This window comes from Strix uralensis, chromosome 3 (assembly GCF_047716275.1).
Source record: "Strix uralensis isolate ZFMK-TIS-50842 chromosome 3, bStrUra1, whole genome shotgun sequence".
NCBI classification, from domain to species: domain Eukaryota; kingdom Metazoa; phylum Chordata; class Aves; order Strigiformes; family Strigidae; genus Strix; species Strix uralensis.
Genome location: NC_133974.1, coordinates 64,935,763 through 64,962,101, shown reverse-complemented (window position 1 = coordinate 64,962,101; position 26,339 = coordinate 64,935,763). Strand labels below are relative to the sequence as shown.

Here is a 26,339-nt window from a genome sequence, read left to right as displayed (position 1 = left end):
CTGGGTTTAGGATACACATATCAATATCCAAAGCAAGACAGCCAAGTTTTTGAGAGATTTTACAAGGGGGAAATCCTGGAACAATAAATAGGAAGCTACATGTTATCAATTTCTGCTCCAATGGTATCAATTTCCTCTCCAGGCTACTCTACAAAATTCATTTAAGGGTACGCCTAAATAGTACAGAAGTATCATAGCTCTACATTAAAATCAGAACTGGGTTTAAGACATACATATAAATATTCAACACATTACAGTCCACTCCTGAGACCTGAAGTCTGGAACGACAGAAGAAGGGTATTCTCAATCTCCTTTCAAGCTACACTGTAGAAGTAATTTCTGACTAAATCAGGCCTGCACAAATACAACTGAAGGACAGAGAGAGATACCTGAATGGGACTGAAAGGCAGCAATCTTGAGCGTCTTGCTCAAGAATTTGTGTGTGATCCAGTTCCTGCTGTTTGATAAAGCCACATCTGCCACTGGGCCAGAAGTCTCTCATGTGTTCCCATCAGTCAGCCCTTCTCTTCCCCCTCACACACAAGTCAAGCAGCATCTACAGCCACTCGTAGGTCAAATCGAGGCAGCTACGGAAGATGTGGGGGGTAAGGAAGACTGCGGAGAGAAGGGGGGGGGGATTCAGGGATGAGTGAAGGGATTCAAGGAGATGGGACAGACAGGACACACATGAAGTGAGGGGACGACAATAACTGTGGTACAAATTGTAGTGGTCTGTCCATCCATTCGGTTGTGCATCTCCAGTCTAAGTGGTGTATTTGGGGCAGAGGCAAATGACCTTCGAATGGAACAAATGTGTGGATATAGCCAACGTTGAAGGCATTGGGTTTTTTTAATAGAAATAACAAAAATGTCTTAACATCTAAGAATAAAGGGTAGTGAATAAAGCTCCCGGTTCTGTCGCAGGGTTGTCAGTTGTTCTCTAGGACTGGCATCTCTCCAAATGTCACGTGGATGCTTAGCACATCTGAAAGACAGACGACAGTAAAAAAGCTTTATTAGTGACAACTTATTCTGTCAAGAATATCTTATTTTCCCAGGCAGGTCTCAAAGACAGAGATAAAGGTCTCATGACTTAGTGAAGCAAGTGCAGTTAAATATCCTAGGGAGAAACTGTGCCTATCATTTCCGATTCAGATTTCACCGTAGTGCAAAGAGATTTGGTACATAAGGCACTCCAGGTTTACCACGGAAGGCAACGCTCACATCCTTTAGGATTTTAAAAAGAGCTTTGTTAGAGAGGAAGAGTGTTTGCAGATTAAATCCCACACATTAAACACGTGCCGTATGAGTGCGTATCTAGGAGAACTGGAAGCCACATTTTCTACCTCCCAGAAATATCCCCCGAAACTCCAGGCCGAGTCAAAGGCCATTAAAGTGAGGGTGGCTGTACAGAGAAGAAACAAGTTATGGGAAGAGTGTGAGGTGATGACACAGAGACTAGCGGGTCACCATGATTCTAGCTTGTGTTCAGTTTCTCAGGACACACAGCTCATTAAACAAAGGGCAGCCTAAAGCAAGGGACAGCTGACAGCACTTGAAACAAAGACTAAGCCAGGAAGGTGGTGGGGAGGTAGGGAAGAACATCAGCCACAATAATTTCCGCACATTTAAAACTGGCCATAGTGGTGTCATTTCATTTCTGCCCTTTGCAGAGGTACTTCAGCTACAATTGTATCTCTGCCTACAACCGAAGCTACCATCCACTATGTATGGTGCCATACGGCTCACATAGGCATCTCAGGGGTTCATATAATCCGTTAAGTCACACTGTGCTGTGCAGGAGCCCTAATGGCAATTGCTTCAGCAATGCACACCATCTCCTACTCCATTTCTGCAGGAACTGCATCCACCTCACTCTGCACACAGGCCTCAGTGGCTGCTGCTTCTGGACATCTGTGTGTGTGTCTCGCCAGAAATTAACTTCAGTTGCCACAGGCTGCACAAGGAAGGTCCTTGACAGTAGTATGGCCACGACCTGGTTTTGAATTAGGTATAAGATCTAACACGTGCTGGTTTTTAATTTGACAAATCAACCTTTGTGTTATGTGTAAGACTCACTGCAGTCTGTACTTCCGGAATACGTTCGTCGCTCGTCTCCTCTACTGTCAATTCTGTTATGGGCAGCTTCTCTGGTTCTGAAGGCTCCTCCTTTACAGATATCTCTTCCTTGGAAGTGACTGCTTTGACGCTGTGAAACTCTGTCGTGTGATGAAGATTCCTCTACTGTCCCCTCCACTTCAGGTATTTCTTCATGGTCTTCTACAGCTGCTTTTTCACATGCCTGCCACTGGCTTTCGTCTCTCAATACATCTACATTTTCACATCCTTCTGTGCTTTCTTTCACTGCAGCAGGTACTTCATTTCTCTCTGAACCTTCGGGTAGAACACCCTCTTCGACTCCGTTTTGGCCCTGAACGCTCCCTGCGCTTCCCTGGGGCTGGAGGCCATCCTCCTTGTGTTCTCCTTTTTCCAAGGACTGTCCAGGCAAAACAGTTTCCTGGCCTACAGCGTTCCCATCTTTAGCGTCAGCTTTCACTTCTGACTCAATGCCTTGTACTGTTGTAATTATAGCTGCTGACCCGGGTCTTTCACTAACCAGCTGTGCTACACCTGCTAACTTTACTCTTTCAACAACTTCATGAAGAACTTTTTGTGTCTGTTTGTCTAATTCTTTCAAATTTTGTTCAGCGGCCTCTACTTCTTGTACAGGCGTCACTTCCTCTGTAGGATCTGGGGTTTCTAACAACGGTGAAACAGCAGAAACCATCTCAGCTGTCTCCTCAGCAAGGGACACTTCCATTGTTTCTTCAGTGCAGGAAGCTTCTGCCGTCTCCTCCGGAGCTGTCACTGCTTCTGAGGTCAGCTCTAGCTCACTTGCTGTGGTGTCATCACTTACAGCCTTTCTCATCTCTGGCACTGTCTTAGCAGCTACCACTGCTTCTTCCACAGCAACATCTGATTCAAGTGTTTTCTCAGTTTCTTTCTCTTCCTTTTCTTTTGCCTGCTCAATGCACTCTGTCAGAGCAGCAGATAGCCAAGGTGGTGACCTTGCTTCGGTACCGGTAACCGCCCTTTCCCCTTCCACAAGGGCAACAGTAACTGCATGTACCAGTGCCTCATGTGCTTGCTCAACTCTTAGGGTCTCCTCCAATTTTTCTGCTCTCTCCTTCTCTGAGGTTTGTTCTCTCATCGCCTCAGCATCTTTCGCTTGTTGGCCTTCCATTTTCTCCTGCTCTGCTGCTTCGTATTCAGATAAAGGAACAACAGCTGGAATATCCAAATCTTCTTCAGTTGTTTCTGCCATGTCTTCTCTTGCTTGTTTAAGATGACTTGGTGCTGGCTTTCCATCTGACTTTTTCTTCCTACGCCCAGGCATCAGTTTTCTAAATGGAACGAATGATTCATCTTTTCCAGGCTCACCGTCCGACATTGAATGCTCAAGGCTAGATCCCACAACAGAGTCTTCCGTTCTCTCTTCCATTCTGGTTTTGGATCTCCTTCTTGGAGCGACTAACCTTTTAAATGGTGCCCGTGTTGAAATAGCTTCCGCTTCAGATGGGCTTCCAGCTTGTTCTGAGGAAGAATTCCCTCGTCCTTGATCGCTCTCCTGAGAACTAGTAAGAACTGCACCTGTTGCCGTTTCTTTGTTCTGTCCAGACTCGTCTATTTTTTGGCTTTCTCGACCAAGCTTATGTTCAGTGTCTTCATCAGATGATGATGATGATGATTTCCTGGCTCTTTTCTTTGAAGAACCTCCACATAAAAAAGCTTCCCAGAACACAGAGGTGCCAACCTTTTTTTTGGGCTTTTCTGTGCTTTTCTCTGGTTTCTGGCCCATCCCATCTTCTTTTAATTCTCCCTGATATTCATCAATAGTATTTTCGGTTGCAGACACTGCAACACTCTTTGTCTTATCAATTTCTTCTTCTTTATCACTTGCAGAAGGTCTTCTGACACGCTTCTTGGGAGTCACCATCTTTTTAAATGATGCCCAGGGCGTAAGACTTTCTCTTTTGCGCGCCACATCTGCAATAGCAGCGTCTTCATTTTCAGTGACCTGCATTCCGTCTACAGATTTCTCCAAAGAAGGAATTTCATTCATCTGCTCAGGAGAAGAAGCAGAACTCTCCCCTTTTTGTTCCTCTGGGCTATCTGGGGAAGCTGGTAAGTGCTGAATTGGCTCACCCTGTTCCCCTAACTTAGATTCTTCTCTTTTGCCTTTCCGCTTCTTTCCAGACAGTTTTTTAAATCCAGTACCCATAAAGAGTTTCTTTAAAGGGCTGCCTTGCAGTTTATTTTTTTCTTGAGAAGACAGCAGTTCAGCTTCATTTGTGATACCTTCTGGAGGCCTCTTTCCAGCTGCCTCTTCAGGCGTTATTTCTGTGGTTATTTCACCTGGTTTGATAGTATCAGTCATAACTCTGCTAGTTTTTCCCTGTAATCCTTCACCAGTGGGTTTGATAGACTGTTGATCGTCCTCTGTGTCAACTGAGCATTCAGAAGTAGAAAAGGACTTCAATCCAGGAGCACCCAGAGTCAGTTTTGTCTCATGTTCTTTGCTTTCTTTCTTCTCTGTGGTTGTGTCCAGAGCTTCTCCTTGTGTGATGTCTTCTGCTGTGGGTGATATTTTCAATTCTGCTTCCTCTGTTTTTTCATCAAATGTTTCTTTCTCTAGCGGAGCACGTTTATTTCCTTCTCTTCCTTCAGATTTTTTAAGCTGTTCACTAGAAATTGCAATTGCCAAAGACCCTGCTTCAGGTCTCTCTTCAGAGGATATTTCAGTTCTGTCATCTATTTCACACTTCCCTGTTGACTCCAGTTTGTCTCCCGCCGGTAGGACTTCTGAGGATGTTTTCAATTCTCCATTCACAATATCAGAAACAACAGCTACCACTGAGCTTGTTTTTAGCTGCTCACTTTCTTTTTCTCCTTCTTCAGTTTTTTCTTCCTTTTTACCAAGATCATCTGAGACTTCCACCAGTTTTCTTTCTTCATCATCTCCAGCTTTTTTCTCCATCGCACTTTCTTTAACAACTGCTGCTGTTACAGCCTCTTTTTGTTCCTGCTCATCATGCTTGATTAGCTCTTCCTTCCCACTTGCTTCCACTCCTGTGTCTGCCACAATCCTTTTTGACGGCTGTTTTTCATCTTCACTTTGCTCCTTCTCATGCTCTTCAGTAGTTACTTCTGTCACGTTCCTCTCCTCATCTTGCTCCTCAAACTCAGATTTCTCCTCCTTTTCACTGGTTTCAGTTATTAACGTTGCCCCCTCTTTTTCTTGCCCATCTTCTTTAGTAGGAGACTGTAGTTCATCTTCTTTAGGCTTCCTAAACCTCTTCTTTTTTCCAAATCGAGTCCATCCCCGAGTAAAAAATTTTCTTAATGGCGATGCAGTATCAGTGGCTAAGGCAGCTGACTGAGAACAAATCTCATCTGCTTCTGGTGTTTTAGGAGATTCATCTTCTGTTTTTTCATTTTTCAGTGTGTCTTTGGTGTTGTCTTCTGCAGAGAGTGCGTCCTCAGGCATCGCTGTTTCTTCTGAGCCGACTTCTTTTTGATCACCAGCTCCTTCAGGGACTTGTGTTTGCTTTTTTACAGTAAGCAGTTGAACAGGCTGAAAATCAGCAGGTTCTGATTTTCGTGTCTTCTTCACTGTGAATCTGAACGCCCAAAATTTAAAAACCTTTTTAAAACCCAGATCGTAAGACTGTGGCTCAGATGCATGGTCTTCTGCGTCTTCTTCCAAAGATGGCAACTGCTCAACTGTATGAGCATCCTCTTTCTCAGCATCTACTACACCGTCCTTGGTGCTTGAGTCAGACGGACTTGCCTCCATAGTTTCCGTGTCTTCTTTCAAAGTTGCACTGGAATGTTCTGTTTGTCCAACTGTGTAAACAACAACAACAAAAACCAGTTAGTTTCCTTCTCAATTTAATGCTATAGGATACCATTATATAAATATATATAACTTTTTTAATGTGTTTTTCTTCATTTTTATCGAACCTTCCTAAACATGCTTGTTTAATTATCTGCGTGCCTCTTCTGTGCGCTACTATTAATTTTTTTTAACGACTAGTTTTTGTTCTAAGGTTGCTAGAATTCCTCTTCTGCCTCAGGTCATTGTATGGGTCTTTCCGAAGTTTATTTGCAAATGCACCTCTCCAGCTTACAGCCTCTCATTCTCCTTCCTTCTTTTGCAGGTCTTTTTGTGGGGTTTTGTGTTTGTGGTTTTTTGTTGTTTGTTGGGTTTTGGTTTTTTACTTCAAGGCAAACTTATGTGAGAAAATAAAAAATATTTCTATGCTATCATTACTCAAAGAATGTACAGAAATTATGTAATGATTCCTGAAGCAAAGCTCCGTATACTTTCCGGGCGGAGAGAGACCTCCGAGAGAAAAAAAAAGAAACCAAACCGAAAAACTGTGCTGACCTAAAATGATGACAAGAAAAGAAAAGCTCATTTTACAGCTCCTAACGATGAGGCTCCTACGTTGGGGCATTCTTGAGAGCTCCTAACGATGCACAATGAAAACCAGATTAAAAATTTTCTTTAGCAAAACGACTGCATAAGGAGTAACATAGACACCACAGGCAAACTCACCACAAAGGAGATGTAGCTCCACCTGCACGAACTAGACACATGATAGCTTAAAACACTCCCGCCTACCAATAAGGAGAGGTACTCCGTCCCTTCAAAGAAACGGTGATTTGTACTACAAGCTAGATGTAGTTCTTGCAAAGTGTCCTGTAGAAGCAGTTGTGTTGCGGTGAAAATCCAAGTTTCCACAAGGATTATTAAATGAGGAAAGCCTCAAACGATCTCACTGTGCAACCCTATACAGAGATTGCTTTTGCAAAGCAGTTTAACCTTTAATTACTAACAATAAAAGGAAATAAAAAAAATAGAGAACCCTTGAGGAAAAAGGCTCAGCATGTGATAAGCTCATTAAACATCGAGTTTAATGAAAACCCTATTGTAAACAGCGGTAGGATGTCTCGTCCCCTACTAACTGATTCAAATCACGTACAGTCCTCCCCAGGGTCAGCTCCAAACAGACCAGGGCTTCTACAGGCTCTGTGGTCAATAGGTGTTGTAAAGCTAAAGTACTTTGCATTAATAAACCTCCACTATTTGTTGAATTCATTCACTAGCTCTAGCCAAAAAAACAGGAGTGAGGAAATCCAGCAGCATACAACAGCAAGCCGAGAGAAACTCTGATGTCAGTTAGTTAGCATTAGGAACAAAAGTGGGGTTGGTTTATTTAAATTTCATAATGCCATTTTGTTTCCCATAGAACGATAGAAGTTTGTGCAAAACCAGCAGTGCAAGATGTCTTTTCCTTTGAACTCTTTGCTCCTCCAAATACTACTACCTTTTCACAAAGCCCAATCAGTTTATGGTGCCAGCTCTCACACTTCAGTGGCTCACGCGCTACTTTCTTAAATGAGATGTACGGAGTTCAACGGACACAGCGTCGAGGTTTTGGTATCACAGGCTGGGACCCTGCCGCCACACGTGCAAGCAGACACCCCCCCCCCCGCCACGGCGTTAATCTCCTCTGGATTTTGCTTCATTGAAATTAAAACAGCTCTAGAGCAAGAGCTTCGTTTCTCTCATGCAAACATTTTTACAACATATCACTGACGCTAACTTCTGCATTTCCTTCAATTTCAGCAAGCTTAGCTCTTAAGGTATTTTACTGCATTATTGCCCGATCAACGTAAAACAGCATCATCGCTGCGGTCACTCCCTTTCCTTTCCGTTCCTCAGCTGCAGACACCGTCAGATTCTGGGACGGCAGAAAACCCCCTGGTTAGCGTCTCCAGATTTAGCACAGCCTTGTGCTGCAAGGACCGCATCAAACGTCTGACTGAGGTGACAGGAAATTTTAAAATCTCCGCAAGCTTGCCTTGGAAAGGGTTCTCGCGGTGACAGAAATGTCGAAGCCGGTCCTTTTCAATGCTCCCGCACCGCCAGGAAATCCCGAGTCGGTCAAACAGCACTTCGGAGAGGCGGAGGCGCGCTCCGGCACCCACACCCCAGCGAGTCGCCCCGCGCTGAGGCACTGGGCCCCCGGTTGCCACACGCGGAAACCCCGGCAACGGGGAGACAAGAGAAACAATGCAAGGGGCTTCCCCGCCGCCGCCGCGCCCCTCGGCCCGGCCCCGCCCCTCGGCCCGGCCCCGCCCCGCCCCTCGGCCCGGCCCCGCCCCGCGCCGGCTGCTGACGCGCGTCTGGTCTCTTCCCGCCCCGCCGCGGCACCGGCACCGCGCGCAGCCGGAGCCGCGCTGCCCCGAAGGAGCCCGCTTGAAATTTTCACCTGGACTATTCGTGTCGTTTCCCCCGAAGGGAGGAGAGGGCGGGCGGCTCGGCAGGAAGAAACAGCCCCTTTCGAAACGACAGACCGCCTCAGCTCCCGCTTCTGGGACGCTTTCTCGGTGCGGTTTGCCACAAAACATCCAGACCAAACCTCCAGAGGTGCGAGTTAAACGCCCCAAGGAGTTCACCCCTCCTAAACAACAAACACGTGAAACATTGCTGTTTCTCCACACTGAAACTCAGTGTGACGGAGGCTTCTCAGGACATCTGCCTTCCAGGACAGCAGCTGGCTTGGAGATGCCTTGCAATTTTTCACAATTCCCTCTTGTCCAGCTGCTTCGAGGAAAAGGCGTCTTGCTAGTTATTCTTTCTAGTCCGGTGCCTTTGTAGGAGGGATGGAGACATATCTGCAGGCCAGATGATGAGGACAGGGTCAAGCTGCCACAGGACTTTACACAGAGACCGTCCCCAGGAAGCAGCTCCCATGGCATATTGGACTTCTGCTGCCCTCGTTCCATCGGATCATCAGTCCTTGCACTAAGGACTGAGCTCTGTCGGTTTTTCAAGCTCTGGAAATGGGTGTAATTTTCAAGGAGGAATAGGAGACTTCTTAAAACTGTTCTTCCTATTTTGAAGAGTTGATATATTTTTTCAAGAGAATGTTGGAGCCAGACAGACACAGGCCTTTACTACACCCTTCTCTTTCATTCTTACTTTTGTAAAGGTTAAATTTAGTGTCCGGCTAGAAGTGACATCAGCCCTAAATTGGATATTAGTATTGTGGTGGCTAAGCTTCCATCTTGTTGGCGGCGTCTTCAAATGTTCACAGAGCTAAGAGTCACCCTCTTTTACCACATCTCATCCATCTCCCCAAAACCCAGGACTCCAAACCCTGTGCTGCCAATCCCACTGGCCGCCTGATCCACATTGCTCCTCATGCCAAACCACATCCTTTCTTGCAGGGCCATCAACCTCCTCAGGCCTGCTCCCCTCCCGTGTGGCGGTGTGAATGACAAATATCCAGCACTCAGCATCCAGACGGGACCATCTCAGGAATCCTCCGTGCTTCTGGCAAGCTGCCTGCCCATCCCCAGGCACTTGCCGTATCCGAGCTGTGCGGGTTCCTCAAGGAGCACAGCTGCCTCCCGCGTGCTCTGGATCTAAATGGGAAAGCCAGATCTGCTTCCATAGCTTGAGCTAAGAGGCAGGATGCTTGAGCTATTGCCAATAAAAGAGCCTTACAAAAGAGAAGACAGCACACAAACCTCCCTGGCGTGCCAAGAGGTTTGGTCTCCGAGCTCTACTTTGATGCCTGTTTAGGGGCTTCACGTTAACCAGTAACAGGATAGCATAAATGCATAAACCTTGCAAAAGGACCGGCAGAGGTTGTGTGCCTTGAGCACAAAGTCTGGTGGGAGATGCTGGCTTGATCTCTACTTCCAAATGCCGGGGTTGAACACTGAGATCAGTCACCTGCAGCAGGAGTCCCCTGACGCAGTATGAAAGCAAGAAGAGGGACAGGCACCCTGTCGTGTTTCAAGATCCCTACATCTGCTGTGACCAGTGCAGGTAGGTATTTGCTGATACGGGATTTAGCATCTTAGCTAAGATAAGAAAGTAAACATGTAGCTTGACAAAATGAGTTCAGGCATGAATCTATGCAAGCCTTTTGAGATACAAATGCCGCTAAACATCCTTACCCGTAGCACGTAGACGGCTAGAAAAATTTAATGTCTGAAGTCCAAGGTCTGTGAACATAAATCACAAGCACATCTGGATTTTCAGTGCCGTCAGGAGTATACCCCAGCAGCAATCTTGAGCGTCTTGCTCAAGAATTTGTGCGTGATCCAGTTCCTGCTGTTTGATAAAGCCACATCTGCCACTGGGCCAGAAGTCTCTCATGTGTTCCCATCAGTCAGCCCTTCTCTTCCCCCTCACACACAAGTCAAGCAGCATCTACAGCCACTCGTAGGTCAAATCGAGGCAGCTACGGAAGATGTGGGGGGTAAGGAAGACTGCGGAGAGAAGGGGGGGGGGATTCAGGGATGAGTGAAGGGATTCAAGGAGATGGGACAGACAGGACACACATGAAGTGAGGGGACGACAATAACTGTGGTACAAATTGTAGTGGTCTGTCCATCCATTCGGTTGTGCATCTCCAGTCTAAGTGGTGTATTTGGGGCAGAGGCAAATGACCTTCGAATGGAACAAATGTGTGGATATAGCCAACGTTGAAGGCATTGGGTTTTTTTAATAGAAATAACAAAAATGTCTTAACATCTAAGAATAAAGGGTAGTGAATAAAGCTCCCGGTTCTGTCGCAGGGTTGTCAGTTGTTCTCTAGGACTGGCATCTCTCCAAATGTCACGTGGATGCTTAGCACATCTGAAAGACAGACGACAGTAAAAAAGCTTTATTAGTGACAACTTATTCTGTCAAGAATATCTTATTTTCCCAGGCAGGTCTCAAAGACAGAGATAAAGGTCTCATGACTTAGTGAAGCAAGTGCAGTTAAATATCCTAGGGAGAAACTGTGCCTATCATTTCCGATTCAGATTTCACCGTAGTGCAAAGAGATTTGGTACATAAGGCACTCCAGGTTTACCACGGAAGGCAACGCTCACATCCTTTAGGATTTTAAAAAGAGCTTTGTTAGAGAGGAAGAGTGTTTGCAGATTAAATCCCACACATTAAACACGTGCCGTATGAGTGCGTATCTAGGAGAACTGGAAGCCACATTTTCTACCTCCCAGAAATATCCCCCGAAACTCCAGGCCGAGTCAAAGGCCATTAAAGTGAGGGTGGCTGTACAGAGAAGAAACAAGTTATGGGAAGAGTGTGAGGTGATGACACAGAGACTAGCGGGTCACCATGATTCTAGCTTGTGTTCAGTTTCTCAGGACACACAGCTCATTAAACAAAGGGCAGCCTAAAGCAAGGGACAGCTGACAGCACTTGAAACAAAGACTAAGCCAGGAAGGTGGTGGGGAGGTAGGGAAGAACATCAGCCACAATAATTTCCGCACATTTAAAACTGGCCATAGTGGTGTCATTTCATTTCTGCCCTTTGCAGAGGTACTTCAGCTACAATTGTATCTCTGCCTACAACCGAAGCTACCATCCACTATGTATGGTGCCATACGGCTCACATAGGCATCTCAGGGGTTCATATAATCCGTTAAGTCACACTGTGCTGTGCAGGAGCCCTAATGGCAATTGCTTCAGCAATGCACACCATCTCCTACTCCATTTCTGCAGGAACTGCATCCACCTCACTCTGCACACAGGCCTCAGTGGCTGCTGCTTCTGGACATCTGTGTGTGTGTCTCGCCAGAAATTAACTTCAGTTGCCACAGGCTGCACAAGGAAGGTCCTTGACAGTAGTATGGCCACGACCTGGTTTTGAATTAGGTATAAGATCTAACACGTGCTGGTTTTTAATTTGACAAATCAACCTTTGTGTTATGTGTAAGACTCACTGCAGTCTGTACTTCCGGAATACGTTCGTCGCTCGTCTCCTCTACTGTCAATTCTGTTATGGGCAGCTTCTCTGGTTCTGAAGGCTCCTCCTTTACAGATATCTCTTCCTTGGAAGTGACTGCTTTGACGCTGTGAAACTCTGTCGTGTGATGAAGATTCCTCTACTGTCCCCTCCACTTCAGGTATTTCTTCATGGTCTTCTACAGCTGCTTTTTCACATGCCTGCCACTGGCTTTCGTCTCTCAATACATCTACATTTTCACATCCTTCTGTGCTTTCTTTCACTGCAGCAGGTACTTCATTTCTCTCTGAACCTTCGGGTAGAACACCCTCTTCGACTCCGTTTTGGCCCTGAACGCTCCCTGCGCTTCCCTGGGGCTGGAGGCCATCCTCCTTGTGTTCTCCTTTTTCCAAGGACTGTCCAGGCAAAACAGTTTCCTGGCCTACAGCGTTCCCATCTTTAGCGTCAGCTTTCACTTCTGACTCAATGCCTTGTACTGTTGTAATTATAGCTGCTGACCCGGGTCTTTCACTAACCAGCTGTGCTACACCTGCTAACTTTACTCTTTCAACAACTTCATGAAGAACTTTTTGTGTCTGTTTGTCTAATTCTTTCAAATTTTGTTCAGCGGCCTCTACTTCTTGTACAGGCGTCACTTCCTCTGTAGGATCTGGGGTTTCTAACAACGGTGAAACAGCAGAAACCATCTCAGCTGTCTCCTCAGCAAGGGACACTTCCATTGTTTCTTCAGTGCAGGAAGCTTCTGCCGTCTCCTCCGGAGCTGTCACTGCTTCTGAGGTCAGCTCTAGCTCACTTGCTGTGGTGTCATCACTTACAGCCTTTCTCATCTCTGGCACTGTCTTAGCAGCTACCACTGCTTCTTCCACAGCAACATCTGATTCAAGTGTTTTCTCAGTTTCTTTCTCTTCCTTTTCTTTTGCCTGCTCAATGCACTCTGTCAGAGCAGCAGATAGCCAAGGTGGTGACCTTGCTTCGGTACCGGTAACCGCCCTTTCCCCTTCCACAAGGGCAACAGTAACTGCATGTACCAGTGCCTCATGTGCTTGCTCAACTCTTAGGGTCTCCTCCAATTTTTCTGCTCTCTCCTTCTCTGAGGTTTGTTCTCTCATCGCCTCAGCATCTTTCGCTTGTTGGCCTTCCATTTTCTCCTGCTCTGCTGCTTCGTATTCAGATAAAGGAACAACAGCTGGAATATCCAAATCTTCTTCAGTTGTTTCTGCCATGTCTTCTCTTGCTTGTTTAAGATGACTTGGTGCTGGCTTTCCATCTGACTTTTTCTTCCTACGCCCAGGCATCAGTTTTCTAAATGGAACGAATGATTCATCTTTTCCAGGCTCACCGTCCGACATTGAATGCTCAAGGCTAGATCCCACAACAGAGTCTTCCGTTCTCTCTTCCATTCTGGTTTTGGATCTCCTTCTTGGAGCGACTAACCTTTTAAATGGTGCCCGTGTTGAAATAGCTTCCCCTTCGGATGGGCTTCCAGCTTGTTCTGGGGAAGAATTCCCTCGTCCTTGATCGCTCTCCTGAGAACTAGTAAGAACTGCACCTGTTGCCGTTTCTTTGTTCTGTCCAGACTCGTCTGTTTTTTGGCTTTCTCGACCAAGCTTATGTTCAGTGTCTTCATCAGATGATGATGATGATGATTTCCTGGCTCTTTTCTTTGAAGAACCTCCACATAAAAAAGCTTCCCAGAACACAGAGGTGCCAACCTTTTTTTTGGGCTTTTCTGTGCTTTTCTCTGGTTTCTGGCCCATCCCATTTTCTTTTAATTCTCCCTGATATTCATCAATAGTATTTTCGGTTGCAGACACTGCAACACTCTTTGTCTTATCAATTTCTTCTTCTTTATCACTTGCAGAAGGTCTTCTGACACGCTTCTTGGGAGTCACCATCTTTTTAAATGATGCCCAGGGCGTAAGACTTTCTCTTTTGCGCGCCACATCTGCAATAGCAGCGTCTTCATTTTCAGTGACCTGCATTCCGTCTACAGATTTCTCCAAAGAAGGAATTTCATTCATCTGCTCAGGAGAAGAAGCAGAACTCTCCCCTTTTTGTTCCTCTGGGCTATCTGGGGAAGCTGGTAAGTGCTGAATTGGCTCACCCTGTTCCCCTAACTTAGATTCTTCTCTTTTGCCTTTCCGCTTCTTTCCAGACAGTTTTTTAAATCCAGTACCCATAAAGAGTTTCTTTAAAGGGCTGCCTTGCAGTTTATTTTTTTCTTGAGAAGACAGCAGTTCAGCTTCATTTGTGATACCTTCTGGAGGCCTCTTTCCAGCTGCCTCTTCAGGCGTTATTTCTGTGGTTATTTCACCTGGTTTGATAGTATCAGTCATAACTCTGCTAGTTTTTCCCTGTAATCCTTCACCAGTGGGTTTGATAGACTGTTGATCGTCCTCTGTGTCAACTGAGCATTCAGAAGTAGAAAAGGACTTCAATCCAGGAGCACCCAGAGTCAGTTTTGTCTCATGTTCTTTGCTTTCTTTCTTCTCTGTGGTTGTGTCCAGAGCTTCTCCTTGTGTGATGTCTTCTGCTGTGGGTGATATTTTCAATTCTGCTTCCTCTGTTTTTTCATCAAATGTTTCTTTCTCTAGCGGAGCACGTTTATTTCCTTCTCTTCCTTCAGATTTTTTAAGCTGTTCACTAGAAATTGCAATTGCCAAAGACCCTGCTTCAGGTCTCTCTTCAGAGGATATTTCAGTTCTGTCATCTATTTCACACTTCCCTGTTGACTCCAGTTTGTCTCCCGCCGGTAGGACTTCTGAGGATGTTTTCAATTCTCCATTCACAATATCAGAAACAACAGCTACCACTGAGCTTGTTTTTAGCTGCTCACTTTCTTTTTCTCCTTCTTCAGTTTTTTCTTCCTTTTTACCAAGATCATCTGAGACTTCCACCAGTTTTCTTTCTTCATCATCTCCAGCTTTTTTCTCCATCGCACTTTCTTTAACAACTGCTGCTGTTACAGCCTCTTTTTGTTCCTGCTCATCATGCTTGATTAGCTCTTCCTTCCCACTTGCTTCCACTCCTGTGTCTGCCACAATCCTTTTTGACGGCTGTTTTTCATCTTCACTTTGCTCCTTCTCATGCTCTTCAGTAGTTACTTCTGTCACGTTCCTCTCCTCATCTTGCTCCTCAAACTCAGATTTCTCCTCCTTTTCACTGGTTTCAGTTATTAACGTTGCCCCCTCTTTTTCTTGCCCATCTTCTTTAGTAGGAGACTGTAGTTCATCTTCTTTAGGCTTCCTAAACCTCTTCTTTTTTCCAAATCGAGTCCATCCCCGAGTAAAAAATTTTCTTAATGGCGATGCAGTATCAGTGGCTAAGGCAGCTGACTGAGAACAAATCTCATCTGCTTCTGGTGTTTTAGGAGATTCATCTTCTGTTTTTTCATTTTTCAGTGTGTCTTTGGTGTTGTCTTCTGCAGAGAGTGCGTCCTCAGGCATCGCTGTTTCTTCTGAGCCGACTTCTTTTTGATCACCAGCTCCTTCAGGGACTTGTGTTTGCTTTTTTACAGTAAGCAGTTGAACAGGCTGAAAATCAGCAGGTTCTGATTTTCGTGTCTTCTTCACTGTGAATCTGAACGCCCAAAATTTAAAAACCTTTTTAAAACCCAGATCGTAAGACTGTGGCTCAGATGCATGGTCTTCTGCGTCTTCTTCCAAAGATGGCAACTGCTCAACTGTATGAGCATCCTCTTTCTCAGCATCTACTACACCGTCCTTGGTGCTTGAGTCAGACGGACTTGCCTCCATAGTTTCCGTGTCTTCTTTCAAAGTTGCACTGGAATGTTCTGTTTGTCCAACTGTGTAAACAACAACAACAAAAACCAGTTAGTTTCCTTCTCAATTTAATGCTATAGGATACCATTATATAAATATATATAACTTTTTTAATGTGTTTTTCTTCATTTTTATCGAACCTTCCTAAACATGCTTGTTTAATTATCTGCGTGCCTCTTCTGTGCGCTACTATTAATTTTTTTTAACGACTAGTTTTTGTTCTAAGGTTGCTAGAATTCCTCTTCTGCCTCAGGTCATTGTATGGGTCTTTCCGAAGTTTATTTGCAAATGCACCTCTCCAGCTTACAGCCTCTCATTCTCCTTCCTTCTTTTGCAGGTCTTTTTGTGGGGTTTTGTGTTTGTGTTTTTTTGTTGTTTGTTGGGTTTTGGTTTTTTACTTCAAGGCAAACTTATGTGAGAAAATAAAAAATATTTCTATGCTATCATTACTCAAAGAATGTACAGAAATTATGTAATGATTCCTGAAGCAAAGCTCCGTATACTTTCCGGGCGGAGAGAGACCTCCGAGAGAAAAAAAAAGAAACCAAACCGAAAAACTGTGCTGACCTAAAATGATGACAAGAAAAGAAAAGCTCATTTTACAGCTCCTAACGATGAGGCTCCTACGTTGGGGCATTCTTGAGAGCTCCTAACGATGCACAATGAAAACCAGATTAAAAATTTTCTTTAGCAAAACGACTGCATAAGGAGTAACATAGACACCACAGGCAAACTCACCACAAAGGAGATGTAGCTCCACCTGCACGAACTAGACACATGATAGCTTAAAACACTCCCGCCTACCAATAAGGAGAGGTACTCCGTCCCTTCAAAGAAACGGTGATTTGTACTACAAGCTAGATGTAGTTCTTGCAAAGTGTCCTGTAGAAGCAGTTGTGTTGCGGTGAAAATCCAAGTTTCCACAAGGATTATTAAATGAGGAAAGCCTCAAACGATCTCACTGTGCAACCCTATACAGAGATTGCTTTTGCAAAGCAGTTTAACCTTTAATTACTAACAATAAAAGGAAATAAAAAAAATAGAGAACCCTTGAGGAAAAAGGCTCAGCATGTGATAAGCTCATTAAACATCGAGTTTAATGAAAACCCTATTGTAAACAGCGGTAGGATGTCTCGTCCCCTACTAACTGATTCAAATCACGTACAGTCCTCCCCAGGGTCAGCTCCAAACAGACCAGGGCTTCTACAGGCTCTGTGGTCAATAGGTGTTGTAAAGCTAAAGTACTTTGCATTAATAAACCTCCACTATTTGTTGAATTCATTCACTAGCTCTAGCAAAAAAAACAGGGGTGAGGAAATCCAGCAGCATACAACAGCAAGCCGAGAGAAACTCTGATGTCAGTTAGTTAGCATTAGGAACAAAAGTGGGGTTGGTTTATTTAAATTTCATAATGCCATTTTGTTTCCCATAGAACGATAGAAGTTTGTGCAAAACCAGCAGTGCAAGATGTCTTTTCCTTTGAACTCTTTGCTCCTCCAAATACTACTACCTTTTCACAAAGCCCAATCAGTTTATGGTGCCAGCTCTCACACTTCAGTGGCTCACGCGCTACTTTCTTAAATGAGATGTACGGAGTTCAACGGACACAGCGTCGAGGTTTTGGTATCACAGGCTGGGACCCTGCCGCCACACGTGCAAGCAGACACCCCCCCCCCCGCCACGGCGTTAATCTCCTCTGGATTTTGCTTCATTGAAATTAAAACAGCTCTAGAGCAAGAGCTTCGTTTCTCTCATGCAAACATTTTTACAACATATCACTGACGCTAACTTCTGCATTTCCTTCAATTTCAGCAAGCTTAGCTCTTAAGGTATTTTACTGCATTATTGCCCGATCAACGTAAAACAGCATCATCGCTGCGGTCACTCCCTTTCCTTTCCGTTCCTCAGCTGCAGACACCGTCAGATTCTGGGACGGCAGAAAACCCCCTGGTTAGCGTCTCCAGATTTAGCACAGCCTTGTGCTGCAAGGACCGCATCAAACGTCTGACTGAGGTGACAGGAAATTTTAAAATCTCCGCAAGCTTGCCTTGGAAAGGGTTCTCGCGGTGACAGAAATGTCGAAGCCGGTCCTTTTCAATGCTCCCGCACCGCCAGGAAATCCCGAGTCGGTCAAACAGCACTTCGGAGAGGCGGAGGCGCGCTCCGGCACCCACACCCCAGCGAGTCGCCCCGCGCTGAGGCACTGGGCCCCCGGTTGCCACACGCGGAAACCCCGGCAACGGGGAGACAAGAGAAACAATGCAAGGGGCTTCCCCGCCGCCGCCGCGCCCCTCGGCCCGGCCCCGCCCCTCGGCCCGGCCCCGCCCCGCCCCTCGGCCCGGCCCCGCCCCGCGCCGGCTGCTGACGCGCGTCTGGTCTCTTCCCGCCCCGCCGCGGCACCGGCACCGCGCGCAGCCAGAGCCGCGCTGCCCCGAAGGAGCCCGCTTGAAATTTTCACCTGGACTATTCGTGTCGTTTCCCCCGAAGGGAGGAGAGGGCGGGCGGCTCGGCAGGAAGAAACAGCCCCTTTCGAAACGACAGACCGCCTCAGCTCCCGCTTCTGGGACGCTTTCTCGGTGCGGTTTGCCACAAAACATCCAGACCAAACCTCCAGAGGTGCGAGTTAAACGCCCCAAGGAGTTCACCCCTCCTAAACAACAAACACGTGAAACATTGCTGTTTCTCCACGCTGAAACTCAGTGTGACGGAGGCTTCTCAGGACATCTGCCTTCCAGGACAGCAGCTGGCTTGGAGATGCCTTGCAATTTTTCACAATTCCCTCTTGTCCAGCTGCTTCGAGGAAAAGGCGTCTTGCTAGTTATTCTTTCTAGTCCGGTGCCTTTGTAGGAGGGATGGAGACATATCTGCAGGCCAGATGATGAGGACAGGGTCAAGCTGCCACAGGACTTTACACAGAGACCGTCCCCAGGAAGCAGCTCCCATGGCATATTGGACTTCTGCTGCCCTCGTTCCATCGGATCATCAGTCCTTGCACTAAGGACTGAGCTCTGTCGGTTTTTCAAGCTCTGGAAATGGGTGTAATTTTCAAGGAGGGATAGGAGACTTCTTAAAACTGTTCTTCCTATTTTGAAGAGTTGATATATTTTTTCAAGAGAATGTTGGAGCCAGACAGACACAGGCCTTTACTACACCCTTCTCTTTCATTCTTACTTTTGTAAAGGTTAAATTTAGTGTCCGGCTAGAAGTGACATCAGCCCTAAATTGGATATTAGTATTGTGGTGGCTAAGCTTCCATCTTGTTGGCGGCGTCTTCAAATGTTCACAGAGCTAAGAGTCACCCTCTTTTACCACATCTCATCCATCTCCCCAAAACCCAGGACTCCAAACCCTGTGCTGCCAATCCCACTGGCCGCCTGATCCACATTGCTCCTCATGCCAAACCACATCCTTTCTTGCAGGGCCATCAACCTCCTCAGGCCTGCTCCCCTCCCGTGTGGCGGTGTGAATGACAAATATCCAGCACTCAGCATCCAGACGGGACCATCTCAGGAATCCTCCGTGCTTCTGGCAAGCTGCCTGCCCATCCCCAGGCACTTGCCGTATCCGAGCTGTGCGGGTTCCTCAAGGAGCACAGCTGCCTCCCGCGTGCTCTGGATCTAAATGGGAAAGCCAGATCTGCTTCCATAGCTTGAGCTAAGAGGCAGGATGCTTGAGCTATTGCCAATAAAAGAGCCTTACAAAAGAGAAGACAGCACACAAACCTCCCTGGCGTGCCAAGAGGTTTGGTCTCCGAGCTCTACTTTGATGCCTGTTTAGGGGCTTCACGTTAACCAGTAACAGGATAGCATAAATGCATAAACCTTGCAAAAGGACCGGCAGAGGTTGTGTGCCTTGAGCACAAAGTCTGGTGGGAGATGCTGGCTTGATCTCTACTTCCAAATGCCGGGGTTGAACACTGAGATCAGTCACCTGCAGCAGGAGTCCCCTGACGCAGTATGAAAGCAAGAAGAGGGACAGGCACCCTGTCGTGTTTCAAGATCCCTACATCTGCTGTGACCAGTGCAGGTAGGTATTTGCTGATACGGGATTTAGCATCTTAGCTAAGATAAGAAAGTAAACATGTAGCTTGACAAAATGAGTTCAGGCATGAATCTATGCAAGCCTTTTGAGATACAAATGCCGCTAAACATCCTTACCCGTAGCACGTAGACGGCTAGAAAAATTTAATGTCTGAAGTCCAAGGTCTGTGAACATAAATCACAAGCACCTCTGGATTTTCAGTGCCGTCAGGAGTATACCCCAGCAGCAATCTTGAGCGTCTTGCTCAAGAATTTGTGCGTGATCCAGTTCCTGCTGTTTGATAAAGCCACATCTGCCACTGGGCCAGAAGTCTCTCATGTGTTCCCATCAGTCAGCCCTTCTCTTCCCCCTCACACACAAGTCAAGCAGCATCTACAGCCACTCGTAGGTCAAATCGAGGCAGCTACGGAAGATGTGGGGGGTAAGGAAGACTGCGGAGAGAAGGGGGGGGGGGATTCAGGGATGAGTGAAGGGATTCAAGGAGATGGGACAGACAGGACACACATGAAGTGAGGGGACGACAATAACTGTGGTACAAATTGTAGTGGTCTGTCCATCCATTCGGTTGTGCATCTCCAGTCTAAGTGGTGTATTTGGGGCAGAGGCAAATGACCTTCGAATGGAACAAATGTGTGGATATAGCCAACGTTGAAGGCATTGGGTTTTTTTAATAGAAATAACAAAACTGTCTTAACATCTAAGAATAAAGGGTAGTGAATAAAGCTCCCGGTTCTGTCGCAGGGTTGTCAGTTGTTCTCTAGGACTGGCATCTCTCCAAATGTCACGTGGATGCTTAGCACATCTGAAAGACAGACGACAGTAAAAAAGCTTTATTAGTGACAACTTATTCTCTCAAGAATATCTTATTTTCCCAGGCAGGTCTCAAAGACAGAGATAAAGGTCTCATGACTTAGTGAAGCAAGTGCAGTTAAATATCCTAGGGAGAAACTGTGCCTATCATTTCCGATTCAGATTTCACCGAAGTGCAAAGAGATTTGGTACATAAGGCACTCCAGGTTTACCACGGAAGGCAACGCTCACATCCTTTAGGATTTTAAAAAGAGCTTTGTTAGAGAGGAAGAGTGTTTGCAGATTAAATCCCACACATTAAACACGTGCCGTATGAGTGCGTATCTAGGAGAACTGGAAGCCACATTTTCTACCTCCCAGAAATATCCCCCGAAACTCCAGGCCGAGTCAAAGGCCATTAAAGTGAGGGTGGCTGTACAGAGAAGAAACAAGTTATGGGAAGAGTGTGAGGTGATGACACAGAGACTAGCGGGTCACCATGATTCTAGCTTGTGTTCAGTTTCTCAGGACACACAGCTCATTAAACAAAGGGCAGCCTAAAGCAAGGGACAGCTGACAGCACTTGAAACAAAGACTAAGCCAGGAAGGTGGTGGGGAGGTAGGGAAGAACATCAGCCACAATAATTTCCGCACATTTAAAACTGGCCATAGTGGTGTCATTTCATTTCTGCCCTTTGCAGAGGTACTTCAGCTACAATTGTATCTCTGCCTACAACCGAAGCTACCATCCACTATGTATGGTGCCATACGGCTCACATAGGCATCTCAGGGGTTCATATAATCCGTTAAGTCACACTGTGCTGTGCAGGAGCCCTAATGGCAATTGCTTCAGCAATGCACACCATCTCCTACTCCATTTCTGCAGGAACTGCATCCACCTCACTCTGCACACAGGCCTCAGTGGCTGCTGCTTCTGGACATCTGTGTGTGTGTCTCGCCAGAAATTAACTTCAGTTGCCACAGGCTGCACAAGGAAGGTCCTTGACAGTAGTATGGCCACGACCTGGTTTTGAATTAGGTATAAGATCTAACACGTGCTGGTTTTTAATTTGACAAATCAACCTTTGTGTTATGTGTAAGACTCACTGCAGTCTGTACTTCCGGAATACGTTCGTCGCTCGTCTCCTCTACTGTCAATTCTGTTATGGGCAGCTTCTCTGGTTCTGAAGGCTCCTCCTTTACAGATATCTCTTCCTTGGAAGTGACTGCTTTGATGCTGTGAAACTCTGTCGTGTGATGAAGATTCCTCTACTGTCCCCTCCACTTCAGGTATTTCTTCATGGTCTTCTACAGCTGCTTTTTCACATGCCTGCCACTGGCTTTCGTCTCTCAATACATCTACATTTTCACATCCTTCTGTGCTTTCTTTCACTGCAGCAGGTACTTCATTTCTCTCTGAACCTTCGGGTAGAACACCCTCTTTGACTCCGTTTTGGCCCTGAACGCTCCCTGCGCTTCCCTGGGGCTGGAGGCCATCCTCCTTGTGTTCTCCTTTTTCCAAGGACTGTCCAGGCAAAACAGTTTCCTGGCCTACAGCGTTCCCATCTTTAGCGTCAGCTTTCACTTCTGACTCAATGCCTTGTACTGTTGTAATTATAGCTGCTGACCCGGGTCTTTCACTAACCAGCTGTGCTACACCTGCTAACTTTACTCTTTCAACAACTTCATGAAGAACTTTTTGTGTCTGTTTGTCTAATTCTTTCGAATTTTGTTCAGCGGCCTCTACTTCTTGTACAGGCGTCACTTCCTCTGTAGGATCTGGGGTTTCTAACAACGGTGAAACAGCAGAAACCATCTCAGCTGTCTCCTCAGCAAGGGACACTTCCATTGTTTCTTCAGTGCAGGAAGCTTCTGCCGTCTCCTCCGGAGCTGTCACTGCTTCTGAGGTCAGCTCTAGCTCACTTGCTGTGGTGTCATCACTTACAGCCTTTCTCATCTCTGGCACTGTCTTAGCAGCTACCACTGCTTCTTCCACAGCAACATCTGATTCAAGTGTTTTCTCAGTTTCTTTCTCTTCCTTTTCTTTTGCCTGCTCAATGCACTCTGTCAGAGCAGCAGATAGCCAAGGTGGTGACCTTGCTTCGGTACCGGTAACCGCCCTTTCCCCTTCCACAAGGGCAACAGTAACTGCATGTACCAGTGCCTCATGTGCTTGCTCAACTCTTAGGGTCTCCTCCAATTTTTCTGCTCTCTCCTTCTCTGAGGTTTGTTCTCTCATCGCCTCAGCATCTTTCGCTTGTTGGCCTTCCATTTTCTCCTGCTCTGCTGCTTCGTATTCAGATAAAGGAACAACAGCTGGAATATCCAAATCTTCTTCAGTTGTTTCTGCCATGTCTTCTCTTGCTTGTTTAAGATGACTTGGTGCTGGCTTTCCATCTGACTTTTTCTTCCTACGCCCAGGCATCAGTTTTCTAAATGGAACGAATGATTCATCTTTTCCAGGCTCACCGTCCGACATTGAATGCTCAAGGCTAGATCCCACAACAGAGTCTTCCGTTCTCTCTTCCATTCTGGTTTTGGATCTCCTTCTTGGAGCGACTAACCTTTTAAATGGTGCCCGTGTTGAAATAGCTTCCCCTTCGGATGGGCTTCCAGCTTGTTCTGGGGAAGAATTCCCTCGTCCTTGATCGCTCTCCTGAGAACTAGTAAGAACTGCACCTGTTGCCGTTTCTTTGTTCTGTCCAGACTCGTCTGTTTTTTGGCTTTCTCGACCAAGCTTATGTTCAGTGTCTTCATCAGATGATGATGATGATGATTTCCTGGCTCTTTTCTTTGAAGAACCTCCACATAAAAAAGCTTCCCAGAACACAGAGGTGCCAACCTTTTTTTTGGGCTTTTCTGTGCTTTTCTCTGGTTTCTGGCCCATCCCATCTTCTTTTAATTCTCCCTGATATTCATCAATAGTATTTTCGGTTGCAGACACTGCAACACTCTTTGTCTTATCAATTTCTTCTTCTTTATCACTTGCAGAAGGTCTTCTGACACGCTTCTTGGGAGTCACCATCTTTTTAAATGATGCCCAGGGCGTAAGACTTTCTCTTTTGCGCGCCACATCTGCAATAGCAGCGTCTTCATTTTCAGTGACCTGCATTCCGTCTACAGATTTCTCCAAAGAAGGAATTTCATTCATCTGCTCAGGAGAAGAAGCAGAACTCTCCCCTTTTTGTTCCTCTGGGCTATCTGGGGAAGCTGGTAAGTGCTGAATTGGCTCACCCTGTTCCCCTAACTTAGATTCTTCTCTTTTGCCTTTCCGCTTCTTTCCAGACAGTTTTTTAAATCCAGTACCCATAAAGAGTTTCTTTAAAGGGCTGCCTTGCAGTTTATTTTTTTCTTGAGAAGACAGCAGTTCAGCTTCATTTGTGATACCTTCTGGAGGCCTCTTTCCAGCTGCCTCTTCAGGCGTTATTTCTGTGGTTATTTCACCTGGTTTGATAGTATCAGTCATAACTCTGCTAGTTTTTCCCTGTAATCCTTCACCAGTGGGTTTGATAGACTGTTGATCATCCTCTGTGTCAACTGAGCATTCAGAAGTAGAAAAGGACTTCAATCCAGGAGCACCCAGAGTCAGTTTTGTCTCATGTTTTTTGCTTTCTTTCTTCTCTGTGGTTGTGTCCAGAGCTTCTCCTTGTGTGATGTCTTCTGCTGTGGGTGATATTTTCAATTCTGCTTCCTCTGTTCTTTCATCAAATGTTTCTTTCTCTAGCGGAGCACGTTTATTTCCTTCTCTTCCTTCAGATTTTTTAAGCTGTTCACTAGAAATTGCAATTGCCAAAGACCCTGCTTCAGGTCTCTCTTCAGAGGATATTTCAGTTCTGACATCTATTTCACACTTCCCTGTTGACTCCAGTTTGTCTCCCGCCGGTAGGACTTCTGAGGATGTTTTCAATTCTCCATTCACAATATCAGAAACAACAGCTACCACTGAGCTTGTTTTTAGCTGCTCACTTTCTTTTTCTCCTTCTTCAGTTTTTTCTTCCTTTTTACCAAGATCATCTGAGACTTCCACCAGTTTTCTTTCTTGATCATCTCCAGCTTTTTTCTCCATCGCACTTTCTTTAACAACTGCTGCTGTTACAGCCTCTTTTTGTTCCTGCTCATCATGCTTGATTAGCTCTTCCTTCCCACTTGCTTCCACTCCTGTGTCTGCCACAATCCTTTTTGACGGCTGTTTTTCATCTTCACTTTGCTCCTTCTCATGCTCTTCAGTAGTTACTTCTGTCACGTTCCTCTCCTCATCTTGCTCCTCAAACTCAGATTTCTCCTCCTTTTCACTGGTTTCAGTTATTAACGTTGCCCCCTCTTTTTCTTGCCCATCTTCTTTAGTAGGAGACTGTAGTTCATCTTCTTTAGGCTTCCTAAACCTCTTCTTTTTTCCAAATCGAGTCCATCCCCGAGTAAAAAATTTTCTTAATGGCGATGCAGTATCAGTGGCTAAGGCAGCTGACTGAGAACAAATCTCATCTGCTTCTGGTGTTTTAGGAGATTCATCTTCTGTTTTTTCATTTTTCAGTGTGTCTTTGGTGTTGTCTTCTGCAGAGAGTGCGTCCTCAGGCATCGCTGTTTCTTCTGAGCCGACTTCTTTTTGATCACCAGCTCCTTCAGGGACTTGTGTTTGCTTTTTTACAGTAAGCAGTTGAACAGGCTGAAAATCAGCAGGTTCTGATTTTCGTGTCTTCTTCACTGTGAATCTGAACGCCCAAAATTTAAAAACCTTTTTAAAACCCAGATCGTAAGACTGTGGCTCAGATGCATGGTCTTCTGCGTCTTCTTCCAAAGATGGCAACTGCTCAACGGTATGAGCATCCTCTTTCTCAGCATCTACTACACCGTCCTTGGTGCTTGAGTCAGACGGACTTGCCTCCATAGTTTCCGTGTCTTCTTTCAAAGTTGCACTGGAATGTTCTGTTTGTCCAACTGTGTAAACAACAACAACAAAAACCAGTTAGTTTCCTTCTCAATTTAATGCTATAGGATACCATTATATAAATATATATAACTTTTTTAATGTGTTTTTCTTCATTTTTATCGAACCTTCCTAAACATGCTTGTTTAATTATCTGCGTGCCTCTTCTGTGCGCTACTATTAATTTTTTTTAACGACTAGTTTTTGTTCTAAGGTTGCTAGAATTCCTCTTCTGCCTCAGGTCATTGTATGGGTCTTTCCGAAGTTTATTTGCAAATGCACCTCTCCAGCTTACAGCCTCTCATTCTCCTTCCTTCTTTTGCAGGTCTTTTTGTGGGGTTTTGTGTTTGTGGTTTTTTGTTGTTTGTTGGGTTTTGGTTTTTTACTTCAAGGCAAACTTATGTGAGAAAATAAAAAATATTTCTATGCTATCATTACTCAAAGAATGTACAGAAATTATGTAATGATTCCTGAAGCAAAGCTCCGTATACTTTCCGGGCGGAGAGAGACCTCCGAGAGAAAAAAAAAGAAACCAAACCGAAAAACTGTGCTGACCTAAAATGATGACAAGAAAAGAAAAGCTCATTTTACAGCTCCTAACGATGAGGCTCCTACGTTGGGGCATTCTTGAGAGCTCCTAACGATGCACAATGAAAACCAGATTAAAAATTTTCTTTAGCAAAACGACTGCATAAGGAGTAACATAGACACCACAGGCAAACTCACCACAAAGGAGATGTAGCTCCACCTGCACGAACTAGACACATGATAGCTTAAAACACTCCCGCCTACCAATAAGGAGAGGTACTCCGTCCCTTCAAAGAAACGGTGATTTGTACTACAAGCTAGATGTAGTTCTTGCAAAGTGTCCTGTAGAAGCAGTTGTGTTGCGGTGAAAATCCAAGTTTCCACAAGGATTATTAAATGAGGAAAGCCTCAAACGATCTCACTGTGCAACCC

General features: G+C 45.5%; 3 protein-coding genes across 3 annotated transcripts; all 3 read right to left on the bottom strand.

The window, feature by feature from the left end:
- Window positions 1–858: 858 nt before the first annotated feature.
- LOC141941641 (A-kinase anchor protein 12-like) lies at window positions 859–6,521 on the bottom strand. Its single transcript, XM_074864609.1, is given in 4 exon segments — window positions 859–985; window positions 2,080–2,236; window positions 2,238–5,907; window positions 6,512–6,521. Coding segments are annotated over 4 exon segments (3,846 nt in total). The 3' UTR covers window positions 859–976.
- Window positions 6,522–10,599: 4,078 nt separating this feature from the next.
- On the bottom strand, window positions 10,600–16,262 carry LOC141941640 (A-kinase anchor protein 12-like). The gene is given in 4 exon segments (XM_074864608.1): window positions 10,600–10,726; window positions 11,821–11,977; window positions 11,979–15,648; window positions 16,253–16,262. Coding segments are annotated over 4 exon segments (3,846 nt in total). The 3' UTR covers window positions 10,600–10,717.
- A 4,037-nt stretch (window positions 16,263–20,299) lies between these two features.
- LOC141941639 (A-kinase anchor protein 12-like) lies at window positions 20,300–26,004 on the bottom strand. Its single transcript, XM_074864607.1, is given in 4 exon segments — window positions 20,300–20,468; window positions 21,563–21,719; window positions 21,721–25,390; window positions 25,995–26,004. Coding segments are annotated over 4 exon segments (3,846 nt in total). The 3' UTR covers window positions 20,300–20,459.
- Between the last annotated feature and the right edge of the window lie 335 nt (window positions 26,005–26,339).